General features: G+C 45.3%; 1 protein-coding gene across 1 annotated transcript in view; it reads left to right on the top strand.

Moving 5' to 3' along the window:
* The first annotated feature begins 226 nt into the window (after positions 1-226).
* Positions 227-11,674, top strand: part of GALNT11 (polypeptide N-acetylgalactosaminyltransferase 11) — an 81,782-nt gene continuing 70,334 nt past the window's right edge. Inside the window, exons 1-2 of the mRNA XM_082257522.1 lie at positions 227-342; positions 7,176-7,505. Coding sequence (XP_082113648.1) covers positions 7,214-7,505 — 292 coding nt within the window. The 5' untranslated portion in view covers positions 227-342; positions 7,176-7,213. The remainder of the gene's footprint in view (positions 343-7,175; positions 7,506-11,674) is intronic.

Genomic DNA, 11,674 nt, shown 5'->3' with positions numbered 1-11,674 from the left:
TTTTTTACAATCCTTCTATCAAATTCGTGTCTTTTAAACACATACTTAATGTGTGCAATCTTGGCAGGTAAGAACCATTATGATGAAGCTCGGGATCCATAGATATGTGTGAAAGCATCACACCCAAGATGTCTTCCGATTGGAGACATAAACCGGAAAGACTTGTGTCTCTACAGTCTACGAACGTTTGTACCGCACACAGGACACGCCCCACTCAGGGGCTGATCAGGGGTAGGGATGTGGGAGACGACGTCACGGTGCAAGGAGGAGCCGGGTGTCACGTTGTTTAGAGGGCGGAGACTACGACCAGTGTTCTTTCAGAGCACTCTGGAAGGGGCCCAGGTAAGTGGTACGTTGTAGGGTCACTGCTGTGCTGTATGGGGGATGCAAGGTGCGGAATCGGGGGGCTCAGGGGGTGTGTCCAGGTGGTGACAGACGGGTGTTAACATGGCGTGTGACAGGAGGGGGCAGCACACTCAGTGCTCAGAGACAGCTGTGTGCCACATAAGAGGGCAATTTGACTGACTGTAAACACTGATCACAGGACACTGCTGACTACACACTGATCACTGACTGTACACACTGATCACCGCTGGCTGTACACACTGATCACTGACTGTACACATTGATCACTGACTGTACACACTGATCACAGTACACCGCTGACTGTACACACTGATCACTGACTGTACACACTGATCACAGTACACTGCTGACTGTACACACTGATCACCGCTGGCTGTACACACTGATCACAGGACACAGCTGACTGTACTGACTGTACACACTGATCACAGGATACTGCTGACTGTACACACTGATCACTGACTGTGCACACTGAATACTGACTGTACACACTGATCACAGTACACCGCTGACTGTACACACTGATCACTGACTGTACACACTGATCACAGGACACTGCTGACTGTACACACTGATCACTGACTGTACACACTGATCACAGTACACCGCTGACTGTACACACTGATCACTGCTGACTGTACACACTGATCACAGTACACCGCTGACTGTACACACTGATCACTGCTGGCTGTACACACTGATCACAAGACACTGCTGACTGTACACACTGATCACAGTACACCACTGACTGTACACACTGATCACTGACTGTACACACTGATCACAGGATACTGCTGACTGTACACACTGATCACTGACTGTACACACTGATCACAGGATACTGCTGACTGTACACACTGATCACTGACTGTACACACTGATCACAGGATACTGCTGACTGTACACACTGATCACTGACTGTGCACACTGATCACAGTACACCGCTGACTGTACACACTGATCACTGACTGTGCACACTGATCACAGGATACTGCTGACTGTACACACTGATCACTGACTGTACACACTGATCACAGTACACTGCTGACTGTACACACTGATCACCGCTGGCTGTACACACTGATCACAGGACACAGCTGACTGTACTGACTGTACACACTGATCACAGGATACTGCTGACTGTACACACTGATCACTGACTGTGCACACTGAATACTGACTGTACACACTGATCACAGTACACCGCTGACTGTACACACTGATCACTGACTGTACACACTGATCACAGGACACTGCTGACTGTACACACTGATCACTGACTGTACACACTGATCACAGTACACCGCTGACTGTACACACTGATCACTGACTGTACACACTGATCACAGTACACCGCTGACTGTACACACTGATCACTGCTGGCTGTACACACTGATCACAAGACACTGCTGACTGTACACACTGATCACAGTACACCACTGACTACACACTGATCACTGACTGTACACACTGATCACTGCTGGCTGTGCACACTGATCACAGTACACCGCTGACTGTACACACTGATCACAGGATACTGCCGACTGTGCACACTGATCACAGGATACTGCTGACTGTACACACTGATCACTGACTGCACATACTGATCACAGTACACTACTGACTGTACACACTGATCACCGCTGGCTGCACACACTGATCACAGGACACAGCTGACTGTACACACTGATCACTGACTGTACACACTGGACACCACTGACTGTACACACTGATCACTGCTGACTGTACACACTGATCACAGGACACCACTGACTGTACACACTGATCACAGGACACCACTGACTGTACACACTGATCACAGGACACAGCAGACTGTACACACTGATCACTGACTGTACACACTGATCACAGGACACTGCTGACTGTACACACTGATCACTGGACACCACTGACTGTACACACTGATCACAGGACACCACTGACTGTACACACTGATCACTGACTGTACACACTGATCGCAGGACACTGCTGACTGTACACTGATCACTGGACATCACCGACTGTACACATTGATCACTGGAAACCACTGACTGCATACATTGATCACTGGACCCTGTGTACATCCAGGGATCTGCACTCCATAGAGACACAGAGGCTGTGTCTGTTTGGCTGTGTGTCCCATAGGGCTAAAATGGGATGCCCGCATAGGGATACATGCAGCACCTGTGCACCCCTATGATGGTAAAAGATAGACCTGTAGCGGGCACTGAGCTAATCACCCCATATGAATGATGCCTAAGACTTATCAAAACTACAGTGAATCTGGAAAGTATTCACAGCACTTCACTTTTTCCACATTTTATGTTACAGCCATATTCCAAAATGGATTAAATTTATTATTTCCCTCAAAATTCTACAAACAATACCCCATAATGACAATGTAAAAACGTTTGTTTGAAATCTTTTACAATTTAAAAAAAAAAAAAAAAACATCTCTTGTACATAAGTATTCACAGACTTTGACATGACACTCAAAATTGAGCTCAGGTGCATCCTGTTTCCACTGATCACCCTTGAGATGTTTCTACAACTTGATTGGAGTCCACCTGTGGTAAATTCAGTTGATTGAATAAGATTTGAAAAGGCACACGCCTGTCTATATAAGGTCCTACAGTTAACATATCAGAGCACAAACCAAGCTATGAAGTCCAAGGAATTGTCTGTAGATCCCCCAAGACAGGATTGTATGGAGGCACAAATCTGGGGAAGAGTACAGGAAAATGTCTGCAGCATTGAAGTTCCCAATGAGCACAGTGGCCTCCATCATCCATAAATGGAAGAAGTTTGGAAACCACCAGGACTCTTCCTAGAGCGGGCCAACCGGCCAAACTGAGCAATCGGGGGAGAAGGGCCTTAGGGAGGTGACCAACAACCGGATGGTCACTCTGACAGAGCTCCAGCATTCCCTGTGGAGAGAGGAGAACCTTCCAGAAGTACAACCATCTCTGCAGCAATCCACCAATCAGGCCTGTATGGTAGAGTGGCCAGATGGAAGCCATTCCTCAGTAAAAGGCACATGCCAGCCTGACTGGAGTTTGCCAAAAGGCACCTGAAGGACTCTCAGACCATTAAGAAACTAAATTCTCTGGTCTGATGAAACAACGATTGAGCTCTTTGGCCTGAATGGCAAGCGTCATGTCTGGAAGAAACCAGGCACCGCTTAGCGCATGGCCAATACCATCCCTACAGTGAAGCATGGTGGTGGCAGCATCATGCTGTGGGAATGTTTTTCAGCAGCTGGAACTGGAAGATTTGTCAGGATCGAGGAAAGATCAATGCAGCAATGTACAGAGACATACTTGATGAAAACCTTTCCCCATTGCGCTCTGGACCTCAGACTGGGGTGAAGGTTCATCTTCCAACAGGACAATGACCCTAAGCACACAGCCAAGATAACAAAGGAGTGTCTACGGGATAACGTTGTTAATGTTTTTTTTGAGTGGCCCAGACTTGAACCCAATTGAACATCTCTGGAGAGATCTGATGCACTGACGTTCCTCATCCAACTTGATGAAGCTTGAAGTACCGATTGTCGGCCGAACGATCGGCCGTCTTTTGTCCAGTGCTGTCGTGTAGGTTGAAAAGTGCTAAAGACTGCACACGAATTTTGTCTGCCAACAACAACTGACTGCAGAAGTGATGTCGTGTGATGGTTAACTTTCCGTGTGTTTTTTCTTCTCTGAGCATGCCCAGTCTTGCTAATCGGCTGTATGTCGGCCAAATTCTGTACTGACTGGCGAATAATCGGCCGTTCTGGTGTCGGCCAACAAAAATTTGAATGCCTGCACAACAGATTCTGTTCGGCCGAAAAGTCGCTGTCGGTTGTCGGAAGCATCATACTAACAAGTCGACAATCGGCCGATCGTTCGGCGGCCGAATATTTACGGCCGACAATCGCTACGTGTGTACGGGGCTTTAGGCCTCTTTCACACGGCCGCTCCGGTTTTTTGCTCCGCTGCTGGACTCTTTTTTTTTTTTTTTTTTTTTTTTTTTTTTTTCACGGAGCGGATGACACTTGTGTCATCCGCTCCGTATGTCCGCATATCATCCCATCCGTTTGCGGATGATATACGGACATAATGTAAGTCTATGGGCATTGCGGATGTCAGCAGATAACACCGCTGACATCCGATTTTGCTTCCTTTCCATTTTTTACACGGAGGAAAAATAGGGTTCTGTTCCGTTCCAAAAAACGGAACAGAACTGAAAGGAAGAAAATCGGATGTCAGCGGATGGTCATCCGCTGACATCCGCAATCCCATAGACATTCATTATGTCCGTAAATCATCTGCAAAAAAATAGGATGAAATACAGACATACGGAGCGGCCGTGTGAAAGGACCCTAAGAGTTCCTGAAAAGAGGAATGGGAAACATTGTCTGAAAATAGGTGTGCCAAGCTTGTAGCACCATACTCAAAAATACTTGAGGCTGTAATTGGTGCCAAAGGTGCTTCAACAAAGTATTGAACAAAGGCTGTAAAACTTATGTACATGGGATTTTCTTCTTCATTTTTTTTTTTTTTTAATACATTTTGAAAATATTTCAAACAAACTTTTTTCACGGTGTCATTATGGGGTATTGTTTGTAGAATTTTGAGGAAAATTTTAGAATTTATTCTATTTTCAAATAAGGCTGTAATGTAACAAAATGTGGAAAAAGTGTAACGCTGTGAATACTTTCCGAATGCACTGTATGTAATATCAGGACACAGCTATACAATGCATTGCATTGGTATCCCATCAAGGTTAGATGGACCTGCACAGGGCTATGTAATGGCCATACCCTGTACAATTTGATCACAGGTCAACCTAGATCTGTGCACACAGAAAACATGCATTGGTGTGCTTCGGTTCCAATTTTGATGGAGACAGCTTGTGGTATCTCACTACCATGTATTGGGTAAGCCCTGCATTAGAATAAATGGTGCATGTACCTGTTTTTATGCTTTAGGTAGCATGTTAAAATAAATGAGCTGCCTTAATGCAACGTATTTTAGCCCACGGCATAATGTGCATGTTAACGTATCGCAACAGTGTAAAGTCAGCCGCAGTGTCAAGCTGCTAACTGCTTTTTGGCCACTCTAGTGTACACAGGCTTTACCTGTATAAGAGCAGTGTGCGCAGCCAGCTTTTACTGAGTATTTTCTGAGCTTTCGGCAAAATTTCCTGAAGCCTTTATACCTCATAGGGGGTTGGGTCGCTTTTTTTTACTGCTTCACTACTGCCTATCAATGCCACTCACAATAAAAGGGGGAGCGGACATAGGTGTCCCTGTGGCATCATTAGGGCTCATTCACACTAGCCGTGCTCTCTGAGCCCTCGTTCACACTGAAGCGATTTGACAGCTCTACTTTTGCAGTCAGCGTTGCAACGATTGGAAAGGTGCTATTGCCGCCAATGGCGCTGTTACTGCGACACTGACTTTGCGGCGCCGCACCGATTTGCAGAAGTAGTTCCTGCACTACTTTTGCCAATTTCGGGTGCAACTTCAATAGACATTTGTGCATGAAAGGCCCGTACACACGCACCGATTGTCAGCCGAACGATTGGCCGTCTTTTGTCCGGTGCTGTCGTGTAGGTCAAAAAGTGCTAAAGACTGCACACAAATTTTGTCGGCCAACAACAACCGACTGCAGAAGTGATGTCATGTGATGGTTAACTTTCCGTGTGTTTTTTCTTCTCTGAGCATGCCCAGCCTTGCTCATCTGCTGTTTGTCGGCCGAATTCTGTACTGACTGAGGAACAATCGGCCGTTCTGGTGTTGACCAACAAAAATTTTAAAGCATGCACATCAGATTCTGTTCGGCCGAAAAGTCACATCGGTTGTCGGAAGCATCGTACATCCTTAGCGCAACTTTTTTATTATTATTTAATCTTTGGGGTGCTAGTCACACTTGAAGTTGCTGCTTACACATTGTTTATTAGGATTAGCGCAGTTGTCTCTTTTTAATGTAATCGTACTAACAAGCCGACAATCGGACGGTGGCCGAATATTTACGGCCGACAATCGCTACGTGTGCACGGGCCTGAAGCCGCACAGATGTCTTTCAAATGAAGTTGCTTGATTGCAAAGCTGTGTTCAGTGTGAACGAGCGATCCCTATTGCCCTATGTTGTAGTGAGGCAGAGTTTGTCAGGCATTGACGCTTTGCATCCACCTCCATTCACTTCTATTGAAGTGCCCTGTAAGAATGCCTATGATGTTCTGGACAGAAATGGAGTGGTATAGGTGAACACTTCCATTGTAAAAAGATCTAGCAAGGCATTTGAGGAGTGAATGGGGCCAACGTTGCAACTGTGTGTAAAGCAGAGTGGTGCAGCAGGCTTTTAATGGTCTACACAGGTGGTGCTTCTGAGACGCCTCTCAAATACCTTTGAAAAATGATCCATCTCTGATTGCTTTTCAGAAGAGCAGAAATGACAGACACACATGTACATGAGCCCGCCCTTGGCACCCTCATTAGGATCTGTGTTTAACCTCCCCAAAATGGAGCTGAATTGTATTTCACGAAACTGGAAGTTTTGGCAATGTTCTGTAAAAGCCTCCTGAAACAAGTGCAGGTCCGTATACACAAGACCTTGTATGGTAGGAAAGTGCAGTTCTTCTATGACCTCGTCTAATGAGTTAATCTCTGTATAACTAGTTAATATATTATTTGATCCTGTTACATATTTGCTGGATGCTAACTTAGGAATGTTGAATTTGGATGTGTTATTATCCAGTTTTTTTTTTTAAACATTTGCCCCCCCCCCCTCCCAATCCCCCTAACACCTTTGCTCTCTTTGCAGGGAATTGAGAATGGACCTTCGACAATGCTAGGGTTACAATGGGCAGCGCCGCGCTCCGCTGTTTCTGCTATGGGTGCCTCTTCACCTCTGTGACCTGGACACTTCTGCTCTTTATTTATTTTAACTTTAGCGAGGAGAACCAGGGCATCAGACATGTGCCCATCAAGGGGCTAGAGCCATACAACCCGTACCCCAAGAAAATTTACCCCCGCTTCTCTCGGGGATCAGCTGGACAGCCCGATGGTTCCTATAAGGGTCGTGTTGCAGAGCAGATGGGAAATCATGTAGGAGACCTACCAGATACCAATGGCAATTTCTCTCCAGAAATGGGTAAGGAGGATTTTTTTTACACTATTTATTGGGTGACTCACTTAGGGTAATTAATCAGTGTTGGCATGTGGTCAGCATGTTGAAAGATCATCACGTGAATGTGGTGAGGCTTGGAAGTACTGATCTATCTCTATTACTTTCTCTCCTGCTTCCTTATTTGCTCATCAGAGCCCCACCAACAAAAATTACACCCTATTCAGACTTGTGAGACTTGTCATATGACTTTGGTCATCAAAGTCACATGACAAACCTTACTCCATGTTTTCCAAAGATAACCATTCATATGTGTGTAACAAGTCGTAGCAACTTCAAAGTAGTTCATGCGCTTTTCAATGTTGACCCTGAAAAAGTTGCATGAAAGTCTTACTTTTAATGTTTTACATGCAACAGTGGGTCCGAATATGGGAGTCAAATAAAAGTTTCACCCATCCAAAGTTGCATGACTTTGGAATCATACAAGTGTGAATTGAGCCTTAGGATCAGAGTTTGCACAGTACTGAAAAGCAGCCCCCATGTGGCTGTGGCCTTTTCATTGACCAGTCAACCAGTGCTGCATTGTGGGTGAAGTGGAGAAAGAGTAACCTGTCGTCTCCATCCCCCCCCCCCCCCCCCCCCATACTCAGGGAATCCTGCTTTTATTTCTATTTTCTTCTTGATGGGGGGAGCTCTGTTGGGTGCCTGCCAATCAGAAAACCTGTTCCTTTTCCCTGAATAGGCACATTACAGATTTGCTTTAATGTAAATTTTCATGTCGTGCTAATTTTTTTTAAATCTCATTGGTAATTTTGGTTTGTAGTCTGTACAAGAGGGCAGCTATGTTTCATTGTTAATTTCTTTCATTGCAATCAGTCTTTTTTGAAGCTGAATTCCTAAGGCCCCTTTCACACAGGTGGATCGTTCAGATCCGCCTGTCCGTTTTTTTTTTTTTGCAGATCAGAAGAGTCACCCCATGCATATGGGGCATCGGATGTCATCGGAGACATGTCCGCTGACATCCAATCCGATCCGTCAAATCTGTACGGATGAAAACCCTATTTACCATCCTTCCAGCGGATGGGATCGGATGAGAACGGACAGACGGTCCTTTCCCATCCGATTCCCCCATAGAGATGCATGGGGACCTGACAGCTGTGTCTCCGCACACAGCACAGAGAACAGATGTCATCCTTCTGCTCAGCGGGGGATCGGCGGATCGATCCCCCGCTGAAAAAAACGAGTCAGTCCGACGGACGAACTGTGTGAAAGAGCCCTAAGGCTCCTTTCACACACTCCGTCCGTTGGACGGAGTCCGTTTTTCTCAGCGGGGGATCGAGCCGCCGATCCCCCGCTGAGCAGCAGGAGGACAGCTGTGTCTCCGTGCTGTGTGCGGAGACACAGCTGTCAGTTCCCCATGCATCTCTATGGGGGAAATCGGATGGGAACGGTCCGTTCTCATCCGATGCCATCCGATCCGCTGGACGGATGGAAAATAGGGTTTCCATCCGTCCAGATTTGATGGATCGGATCGGGTCGGATGTCAGCGGATATGTCTCCGCTGACATCCGATGCCCCATAGGAATGCATGGGGGGGACCGTTCAGATCCGCCAAAAAAACGGACAGGCGGATCTGTAAGGTCCGCCTGTGTGAAAGGGGCCTAAGAGTAGACAGTCCACTTACCTCATTACGTCCTCGTTTACATCTTAAAGCCGTATTAAACCCAATACATTGCAGCTTATTAATCATTAGATGTGATGACTGCATTCATTTTCTTTTTTGGGCTTTTTCCCTCAATTTTTTTATCTCTGTTTTCACTTGCTGATCTTGCCAGTAACACACCACCTGTATAAAAGTGCACCCACTCTGAATGGAGGAACACAGGGGGCACCTTTTGGACAGCAGCATTGTCAGTCTGGGGGGTAGGAGTGTTAAATTTACTAGAAGATTGGGTTACACTTACAAAATGAAGGCCAACTCCAGCTAACACTTTATAATCAGTTACAGCAACAGTTTCTTTTTTTCTTTTGGGATAAACATTTTTCATAAATGAAAGCTGATCATTGCAGGCACTCCTGTCTGTGGTGGTTGTTTTTTTCTCATCCCTCGAATTGCTACATCAGGTCAGCTTGTTTCATTAGGCTGGGTTCACACTAGCTGCGGCCGCAGTGCGTCCCTGTTCACCGATTTGCAGGTGCGAATCAGATCTGAAAATTTGCCTGAATTCGCACCTGAATTGGAAAGACGCACAGGAGCCATTACAAATGCTGAACGTGGCTGCTCCGGAGCTGTGTGAACTGGCTCTAATAAATGCCGCTTACACTTTCCTGTCATGCGAATTGGATGCAGGGAAAGCCGCATCCAATTTGCAAATGTGTGTACTAGAGCTGCACGATTAATCGTAACAGAATCGAGATCGCGATTCACTCCCCCTGACGATCTTAACATGACACTTGCTCGATTCTTTACATAGCTCTGAGGGAGCAGCTGTCAAAAAAAAAAAAAAAAAAGAAAAGCCTATCAGCATTAGTCTCCCACTGAACTGTAAACACAAATGATTACATTGTATCTTTTCTTTCCTTCTGCTGGAGGAAGGAAGTTTAACCTCTTAAAGACTAAACCTTTTTCCTCCTACACTTGTTGCTTGCAAGTTAAATCAGTTTATTTTTCCTAGAAAAGTAGTTAGAACCCCCAAACATTTATTTTTTTTTTTTTTTAGCAGAGACCCTGCAGAATAAAATGGTGATTGTTGTAAATTTTTATGTCACACTGTATTTGCGCAGCAGTCTTTCAAACGCAATTAATACACTTTAATGAATAAAAAAAATAAAACAAAACCGTAAAGTTATCCCAATTTTTTTTATAATGTAAAAGATGTTACACAGAGAATCGTAAGAGAATCGTGATCTTTATTCCAAGCAAAAAAATTGTGATTCTCATTTTGGCCAGAATCGTGCAGCTCTAGTGTGTACCAAACCTCAAAAAAGAATTGACTAAGTCCCGGTTCACACATAGGGAAGCTGCGGACCCGTTCTAATAGGAGCGACACAAGTTGCTCCGACCTAGAAAAAGGGTCCGGAGCTTCTTTGGGGCGACCGCCATAGACTTCAATGTTATGAAGTCCGTGGCGGCCGCTCCGAGGTCGCGGCGTGCTGCTCGCACCGCGACCTCGGAGGTCGCGGTGCGAAGTAGCGTCGCCCCTATGTGAACGTGGCCTTACTGGCTCGATCACCAGGTGAAAATAAGAGGCATAATAAGTAAATGTTTAAATCAACAGCTGAAATTGCTTTTTAAAAGTGAGGGCTTAATATCCCCTTCAGTCTTGGATGGCTAGTTAGCATGCAGGCAGTGGTTGTTCAAGGTCAGTAAACATGAAAGGTAAATCATTTTCTTTTGGTCTGTAAAGTCTGCGTGCTGAAATAATCAGTCGGCTCTCCTGGCAGAGCTCCGAATCTCATAGTCTGCCACCGATCATTTGGCATAAGATAAATAACATGATTCATACCTTTTCCTGCTCCGAGTCCTGACATTTCAGGGTGGAAAGTGTCCATATTGGCAGAGAACAAAATGAAATAGTTTTCTATATTTCTGCTTCCTGTGTTCGTACAATGTGTACATCTGTGGGACTTTTAGAACAGCAGACAGATTTTTCACTGATTCTGAAATCAGCAAACACGTTCAGTGTTTTTTTTTTTTTTCTAACTCTTGCCTGCCATAATTCGTAACCTGTAAGTTTTTTGTCTGGTCAGCTTTACATTGCCTTATGGCTGGCCATACGCTATACATAATATAATTCTACTATCGCTCTAAAATCACTTTTAGGGTGGCCATAGACCGTTCGAATCTCTGCTGGTTCCTGCTGAACTGGCCGAGATTCAAACCATGTATGGACAGGCTGACTGTACCAAGCTGATCAATCAATTTGGGTCAAACCAGCCTGCCAGATTTACTTGCAATTATTGCTAGCCGTTGCTATATCCATTAGCACTAATTACTGTCTTTGCTGGGTGAGGACGGCTTACCGTCGTTGCAGGAAAGAAATTTGCACCATCTATGGCCTGACTTAAGCTGGATACACACTATACAACTTTTGTGGTTAGATTTCCTTTAGATTTACCTTCAACTATGTAGTGCAAGGGCCGGCCTGATTGGATACAAATTGAAAGTGTTTAGATTTGTCCTCATTATATGGTTT

The sequence above is a fragment of the Pelophylax lessonae genome, assembly GCF_965119305.1.
Source record: "Pelophylax lessonae genome assembly, chromosome: 5".
In the NCBI taxonomy this organism is placed as follows: Eukaryota; Metazoa; Chordata; class Amphibia; order Anura; family Ranidae; genus Pelophylax; species Pelophylax lessonae.
The sequence above is the reverse complement of the archived record's forward strand: the minus strand, read 5'-3'. Positions and strand labels throughout refer to the sequence as shown.